This window comes from Miscanthus floridulus, chromosome 6, assembly GCF_019320115.1.
Source record: "Miscanthus floridulus cultivar M001 chromosome 6, ASM1932011v1, whole genome shotgun sequence".
Taxonomy (NCBI): domain Eukaryota; kingdom Viridiplantae; phylum Streptophyta; class Magnoliopsida; order Poales; family Poaceae; genus Miscanthus; species Miscanthus floridulus.
The window spans coordinates 94,233,464-94,241,893 of record NC_089585.1 but is presented as its reverse complement, the minus strand read 5'-3'; the positions used below and the strand labels follow the sequence as shown (position 1 = coordinate 94,241,893).

The following is an 8,430-nucleotide window of genomic DNA, read 5'->3' as shown; positions in this document are numbered from 1 at the left end:
GGCGGCAACGGCAAGTTCGACGACGCACTTGTTGGCGCGCAACACGTCGTGTGGTGTGTTTGGCATCCAACGCAGACTTTTCAGTCATAGAACAGTATTTTTCTCTTATAATATTTTAGCATAAGCATTTAACATAAGTCAAATTTCAGCATAAACGAACATAGTGAACGTATGTAAGCCAGCATCCCTTTACGACGACTGACTGCCATCGAAGTGTTGTCTAAACTCTCTGGATGTTACGGTTCTTAGCGATAGCGACGACTGACTGGCATCGAACTATCGAAGTATATGATGATGCTACAAGGCATGCATAATCGCAAATCTTATCCTTCCTCTGCTCGCCTAACCATGTCCAGGAAAAAAATGCGTGTTGACATTGTCCCTATCCGTTGAGAACCAATAGAATACTGCACACGTACAGCCACGTTCAACCAGCTTCGTGGGGGGAAGAAATGATTATACAAAAGTCGGCAGCTGATCTATTGGGCTCGTTCTATGATGATTAGCACTAGTTCTGACAGTGGAATGCTATGGGGCGGTGGGGCCTGGAGGGAGCGCCCTATGTGGGCCGTGGGCAATACAAATCGAATCAGCGGTGCAGCATGTCGCTATGTGAAGCAAAGGCCCGGCCTTGTAGTCTTCATTCACGGGCCAACTCCTCCAGCCTTTTATTTGCCTTCTCGGTCTCTCTGTGTGACGTGCACCGCGCACGCGTGTGAACAAGGCCTCTCGCGCAAATGTCCTCCCTATCCCTGCCAAGCCGGTTGAGCCCGATCCGCAAAACCAAAGGCGACATAGCCCCCCATGGCCTCCTCATCTGCACTCTGCAGGCCCGCCCGGCCGCGCGCCACTCTCGGTACCAGCTGAGTGAGAGCCTGGGACAAGCTCCAACAAGATAACGACCGCCGCCGCAGTAGCCGAATTTTTTACTTTTTAATCTTTTTTAAAAGCTTTTCGCAAATAGACCTTTGACGGAAAGAATTCACAAAATAGACCGTTAGCTCGGCGCCATCGATGCTGGCGCCGAGCTAATATGTCTCGGCGCCAGCGTCCCTGGCGCTGAGATGGCAGGCAGCTCGGCGCCGTAGACCCTGGCGCCGAGCTCGCCCTGTACACCCCGCGCCCACGCCCCAAGCGATGGCGAAGTGCAGCAAGCGTCTGTGGGACCAGGGTGGTCGGCTGGTTGCGTGGTCAGCATGCGTGTCTCGCTCGGCGGAAGTGCATGCATCTGCGATGACAACAGGTGTGCATGTTGTCGCTGCTACTGGTGCATACTACAAGGCCGCTCACCTCGTGCTCCAGAGCCGAATAAAACCCTCGCCGTGGCCTGCGTTCGCCAGTGGCCGAGCAGCCGCGTCCGCCCGCGCAATAGGCGCGGCCAAAAGTGTTAGTTTAAAAAAAAACCCGACCATATTAGATTTAAAATTAATTTTCAAAAAGTGTTAAAATTAAAAAAAAATTGTAGACAGACCCTAAAAATTAGCTAAAATTAATCCTGGTGTATCTAAATAGGTGGGCTTAATAGGTAGGCTAATTGCTATGTGCTTTTGCTGAGGGACCATTTTCCATGTTTGATAAGCTCTTAAAATAAATATTTATTCAAATATATGCATGTTTACTTGACGATGGAACATAGCATATGCTTAATTTTCTTAGTAGAAGTGTAGAAGTCTGCAATTTAGAAAGATATATATCATACTTTATATATATTGGATTAGTATTTGCATGCAGATTTGAGAGATACTTTTTTTTATTTTTGTATAACAACGAAGATAGACACCTTCGATTCAACCTTACTTTATATTATTATCATAATGGCATATATGGGCATTCTAAATGGACGGGGCTAATATACAGCATCTTTCAAAAAGGTAGACATGGATAGTTTATAAAAGGTATCATAAGTGTATAGTTTAGTTATAAACTAGGTCATTATTTTGAATCATCTTTCTAATGAAAGAGAAATTTGATCCCTATTGTGTTAATATTTTTATAGAATACTAATATAAATATTTTTCTTATTACTATTCGCTTGTTATAGAGTATGCTCTACTTTAGGGTTAGCGGCGTGGAGCACGAGGTGAGCAGCCTTGTAGCATGCACCTGTAGCACCGACAGCATGCACTTTCGTCTAGCGAGACATGCATGCTGACCACGCGACTAGCAGACCACCCGGTCCCATAGACGCTTGTTGCACTTCGCCATCGCTTGGGGCGCGGGCCCGGGGCGTACAGGGCGCCAAGCTCGGCGTCAGCGTCTACGGCGCCGAGTTGCCTGCCATCTCGGCGCTAGGGACGCTGGCGTCGAGACGTGGCGTCGAGCTAAGGATCTATTTTCTGAATTCTTTTCATATGAGGTCTATTTGTGAGAAACTTTTTAAAAAAAGACTAAAAAGTAAAAAATTCGGTCGCCGCGGGGGAGGGGCACACGTCGCGAACGGCGAACCGGCAGCCGATTGCTTCCTGAATCGAATCCTGTTTCGGTGTTTCCTTCCTGTCCTGGCTCCTGAGTCCTGAGACACTTCACGGGCTCCACCACGGTGGCCATCCGTCCCTCCGCTGTGACTTGCTGGGTTCGGCTCGTACCGACGTTCACTGCCCGTTTTTCCCACCTCACAAGTCACTCACACCGCGACGCCGGCCGCCGGCCGGGACCCCATCGGGACGCTCACGGCTCGGGTAACTTCCACCGGTTAAACGTCTCTCGGGTAAGTTCCCGTCCGTCTTGGCTGAGAGCCGCTGGACTGTGGAGTCTGTGGAGTGTGGAGGGTTCGGCTAGTCCACCCAGAGGTTCCCAACAAAAAACGCTATCGACCTGCGCCGGTGACATTTCCGGTGGCATGTCACGGGGCGGAAAGTTCAGCACCGCTGCTTTGCTGAACGCTGGGCGTTTTTCCTTTCGGCAATGCTGCTAGTTAGTGTGCCGTCGCGTTTCTTTGGCAATGGAGTAAAAGTTTACTGCCACGACGACTTGTATATATTTTGAAACCAAAAGAATCAAAAGCGCCGGTGGTCCAACGGTGCCAAAGTGGCTCCTAGTCCTACCAACTATGCGTGCCGGATAATCAATCATCCGAGCGGAGCAGAACGGACAGTGCTAGCTGGTAGCTGATGATTGAGAGCGGTGATGCGTCGCAACTTGCGTATATACCCGCTTGAGTCCATGACAGCGCAGAAATGCCTGCCTGGTGCAGGATTATTGGCTACGGTGCGAACTCAGGGTATATGCCGGCGCGATGGCTGATGGGGCAATCAGGACGTGGGAAATCATCTGCGTCGTAGCTGTTATAACTGAGCAACAAGCCAACAATCGTAACAAGCCGTCGGTTCTTGAGATTGCCCTGAGAAGACAATGCCTGAAATCCTGAAATGCCTGGTGCCTGTTCGTTTGGCTGTAGCTTGTCATAAACGATCGTAAATTTTCAGTCGGAATAGTATTTTTCTCTCACACAAACCAGCCGGCAATACTCCTTCACGAACCAGCAACGATACGAACCAGTCAACCGAACAGGCTGCCAGATATCGTTGGTTGGAATCTATTTGGATGTGCCAGAATTTTTTGAAAGAGAGGTAAAACGAAAACAACCTGTATATATGACTATATCAGTGATGAGTCTGGTTTGCAGAAACCTTCAACCAGAAGACGCTGCATTGACTGTTCCATACTTCCATGCAGAAAGGCACTGGAGCTGTCAGTTGAGTACTACTTAAGGGCGTCTGCAATGCCAATTTGCAAATAGCTAGCTAGATGAGGCATAGAAATAATAAAAAATGAATACTGTAGTGGAGAGTTATGTGAGCAGTGAGAGAAGTGTTTCGTGTTAAACTAACTATTTAAAAGTCGTTAGCTATTTAATCTCTCCTTAATAGTTAATAGAATTCTCCTTAGACTAGCTATTTAGAAACCATTAGAGACGCCCTAAGTGACGGGTTACCAAACGAACCTGGCACCACGTGCTCGCCCAAACCTTTTGCGCTCTCTTCCACCCTAAGTGGAAGAATCGACGGGTTACCAAACGAACCTGGCACCACGTGCTCGCCCAAACCTTTTGCGCTCTCTTCCACCAACTCCATTACTAGCCTACCCCATTTGTTGATAAATCCAAAACCGAAAACTAACGTGACGTGTAATGGCATCAATCAGAAAACACACTTGGACCAACTAAACATTACGTTAATTGTCTGATTCGGTAGCTGAATCATTGTCTCACCTAACAAGAGTAAAGCGCCGACAAATCTCTTGCGGCCGGGCACCACACACATTTCACTGCAGCTAAGGAAATGAGCATCTGGATGTGACCTCGTGCAAGAATTTGTAGTTTGTTGTATCCACAGTAAGAAGATCAGAAAATTCAGAACCAGATATAAATGACTCAAGAGTAGCAATGCAGTATAAACAGCCGCAGACGCATAAATCGAATCATAGCCCAATCTAACAAACCACCAATAATACAAATAAGAAGCTAGCGAGATCAAAGAAATTTAAATAAACAGAGAGAAAGAAGGGCATCGGAAGGGAACACCACCACTGACAATCTCAGACAAAGATGGAAGAAGCCGCCCGAATCAACTCCGGGCATGGCATTCTCATCTTCAACTAGCTTGTCGTCCGTCCCTAGAAATGACGTACGGTCTCACTCTCACAACAGGTAGCCAAGAACGGCGGCGAGGCCAGCGACGCTCCAACCGACGGCCCTGGCGCTGGCGGCGCCCGTGGGCGCGGCGTCGTCGGCGCCGGCCGGGCCGGAGGCGGCGTCCGAGGACCCACCCTTCTTGGGCTTCGACGCGGTGGGCGCGGCGGCGGGCGCCTTGGCCCCGAACAGCTCGAAGGGCAGGAGCACCTTGTCGACGGAGTAGACGGCGAGCGGCTTGACGGCGCTGAGAGCGTTGTTGACGGTGACCTCGACGACGCCCGTGGAGACGTTGAGCTGGTTGTTGGTGGTGGCGGTGATGTTGAGCGTGTAGGGCCCGTCGCGGCCGGAGGCCTGGGTGCGGACGGGGTTGCTGGCGGTCTGGAACGAGTCCATGCTGTAGAACTGGGGCAGCACGTGGCCCTGCACCAGCGCCACCTGCTGCTGCTGCGTCAGCGAGTTGAGCGTGCCCGGCTTGAGGTTGTTGAAGGCGTTGTCGGTGGGCGCGAACACCGTGTACCCGCCGCCGTTGCTGGCGTAGGAGCTGTTGAGCTGGCTGTTCAGCTGCGTGTCCTGCTGCGTCTCCTTCATCAGACGGATGAACGTCGTGTACTGCCCGCCTTTCTCCAGGATCGCCGTCACGTTCGGCGGGCCGCTCGGCGTCGCCGCGGGGCCGGGAGCCTGCGCCAGCGCGGCCGGAACCACCGCCAGCGCCAGGAACGCTGCTGCAACGACTGCGATGCGCCTCGCCATTGTGGGGATTTGTGGGTGGTGGGTGGGCGTAGTGAAGTGGAGATCGACTCGCTAGCTAGCTGGTGAGAGTAGAAAAGGAGTAGCGTAGCGTGTGATCGGTACGGAGGCTAGAGAGTGGTGGGGTTGGTTCATATAGGGGGCTGGGCTGGAACTGGAAGCGGGGCGGGTACACCGTCATGGCTGGAGCTGACCGTCATGGCTGGAGCTGAGCTGGTGGTGGGGCGCGGCGTACTGAGTGAGCGGGCGGTGGTTGCCCGGCGGTTACGACCGGCGGGGCGCGTGGAATATGATGGGAACATGCGTGCGCGACGGAGCAGATAACGTCCGGCTCTGCCCCGCCCGGGGCGCGGCGAGGGGTGGAGTGGATAGAACTCGCAGAAGAAGACGTGTTACTGTCTGTCCGCACGCTGTCCAGGTGGTGCACGATGATTGATGGTGAAGTGGCGGTGGTCTGGTGGCAAGTTCTTCGCCGCGGCGGCCACGGGCGAACGGTTTCGCAATAGCTGGGGTCGCTTGGATAACCATGGTCTGCAATACAATTCTGCGCGCGCACAGGCATCAAGCTATGTGTTGACTTTAGCATGTCAGAGATTGTAACGGTCACAAGACTTAGGAAAATGTTTTTTTTTTAAATCAAGGAAACAGACAAGGCATCAAGTTATGCGAAGTAAAATAACAGCGCGGGAGATCGAGAGGACAATGTGAAATTAAATAGTACTCCAGCCTTTCAAGTTCTAACTCACATTAGCTTTTTATAAGTTAAATTTAGTCGATCTAAACCATTTTTTAAAGGAAATATATTAGGTGATGTTCAAACAGGATGCATATCAAAACATATTCTAGGTAAGGTTTAATAAAACTAATTTGATGTTATATGTGTTGCTGTATTTTTCTATAAACCTAGTCATTGTTATGGTTTTTCTACAAATCAGAGTAGACGAACAATCATCTACACTCAAACGTATGAACGCGCAAGCAAATATTGAGATTGGCGAAGTCACTATAGCCGTCTTGTCGTCTACACCACATATTACTGAAAGAATAACCTCATTAGATCCTCAAATAAATCTAGAAAATATAGACATTCACTTCAAGTTAGTAATTTAGACCCACGTGGATACGTTCCATCATAACAAACCTAACCAGCTAAGCAGCTCATTTCTCTTATAGAAATTTATTAACTTACAGGCTAAAATTAACTATAATTTGAAATGGGGAGTAACTACAAGAGTTGTAACTTAGTCAATCTTGCGCCATCCATGTCATCACTCCCAAGTCGTAACTGCAACAGGTTCGCATTATATGTGACCCCGAATCTTCTCTGGACGGACGAAAATGGGCTTGCTGTCCACGAACACTAATTGTTGGTTCACCGGACATGTTTGCTTGTCCGTTACAGCGCATTGTACGAACGAAATTGTTGGTCGTTCGGACATAAGCTGACCCAGATAGGATTATTATACAGCGAGGACATGTTCGCAGGCACGCAGCCGCGTTTATCAACTACTATATATTATTATTAGACTATCCCGCGTGCTTTCCATGAGCCATGATTTAACCCAAATCACCCCTCTCGCTTACGAGAGAAACAAATAACAGATGAACACAGGGACAAGGACCCCGATGCATAAGAATTAGAATTCGACGACGGTGATTCTTGAACCGCTGTTCGGCCGGCCTTAACGCAGTGTACGATAGACTTAGAGAGATGAAGAAGAAAGAGCAAGGTTGCCCTCGATGCAAGAATTTCAATGTCTAAATATGGCGTCGTCGATCAGAGATCTTCCATGATAAACGACTAATAGACTAAGGACGGACCAATGATAGCGCAGTTGCAACGTAACGATCAACCAGCCACGATACACATCATTTTGACTCTGTGTTTATATTACGATCGAGCTGGTACAGACAGGGAGAGCTGTTTGCCACTAAGCCCATCGATCAGGACACGTCAGGTAGACAGGAGGATGCTCCTGGTGCCAGAGCCAGACGAAAGGCGGTAGTTGATCAGATAGCGATGTCTGCTCTCCCCGGCCCTCGTCGTCGCCGTTGCAGATTAATTGATAGATCCGCGCACATTGCAAAACAAAAGCTGGCGGCAGCAACGCATGCACATGGCAAGCTGAAAATGCAAGTTCGTTCGTTAGGGCATTCTAGGGGAGTCAAAGACACTCCTCTCTCGCTCTGTTCTGAATTCTTCGGGTCCAGTTGGACACACACCGCGCGCCCCGATCCTTACCCACCAGGTCCAGGAAGAACAATGCTGGCGATATGCATGCCTGCATGTTCCATCTGGCTTTTGCAGGCACCACCCATGCTTCCACCACCAACCCGCCCGGAAAGCTCACAGGAATGATGACTACTGATGCATGTGGCGGCTCAAACTTTGATGCCGTGCGATGAAGCCGTTGCCCGTTGATCATGACTCATGAGACCATGAAGTTTTTTCGAAAGATCATGAGAGCATGGAGTTTGTTGTACTGTATATGAGGAGTTGCTGTTTGGGCGTTCGGCATTCCAATTTCAAGAGAGTAAAAAGAAGTGAATTTAGATTGGAGCCATTCTGCATTGTTAGCATACACAGATGTGCACCTGCCTGCGGGTCAGCCGACATTAGCATTGTCCCGGAAGGCACAAAGATTCAACACTTTTTTTTTTCTTTTTGGTGGAGATGATTCAACACTGTTTTTTTTTTTTGTTACAACTACACATTTTGGGGAAAGCAGCAACTCGATCCTGGCTAGCGCCTAGCGCAGCCGGGGTACTGGTACTGGACAAGCTTCCTCTGAGTTGGGCTGCATGAGGCGAGAACTGGGAAGCAAGTCAGATCATAAATTCACAACCTGGGCCAAACTAGTCCGCCGACATGTAATGGGCCTCCACCAAAGAGCGAAGGGCCCGCAACAGGCACAGACAACCCCATCCATCGTATGCAAACAGATCAGTCATTCGCTGAACAAGAGCTGGAGCCATTCGCTGAACAAAGAGCCATGTCAAACTCATCGCTACATCATTTCTTTCAAAGTGTACGTCTAACATGAACTCGA

General features: G+C 49.6%; 1 protein-coding gene across 1 annotated transcript; it reads right to left on the bottom strand.

Moving 5' to 3' along the window:
- Window positions 1-4,434: 4,434 nt before the first annotated feature.
- On the bottom strand, window positions 4,435-5,667 carry LOC136458671 (fasciclin-like arabinogalactan protein 11). The gene has a single exon (XM_066458596.1). The coding sequence runs from the start codon at window positions 5,381-5,383 to the stop codon at window positions 4,640-4,642; it is 744 nt and encodes a 247-aa protein (XP_066314693.1). The 5' UTR covers window positions 5,384-5,667; the 3' UTR covers window positions 4,435-4,639.
- Window positions 5,668-8,430: the final 2,763 nt, after the last annotated feature.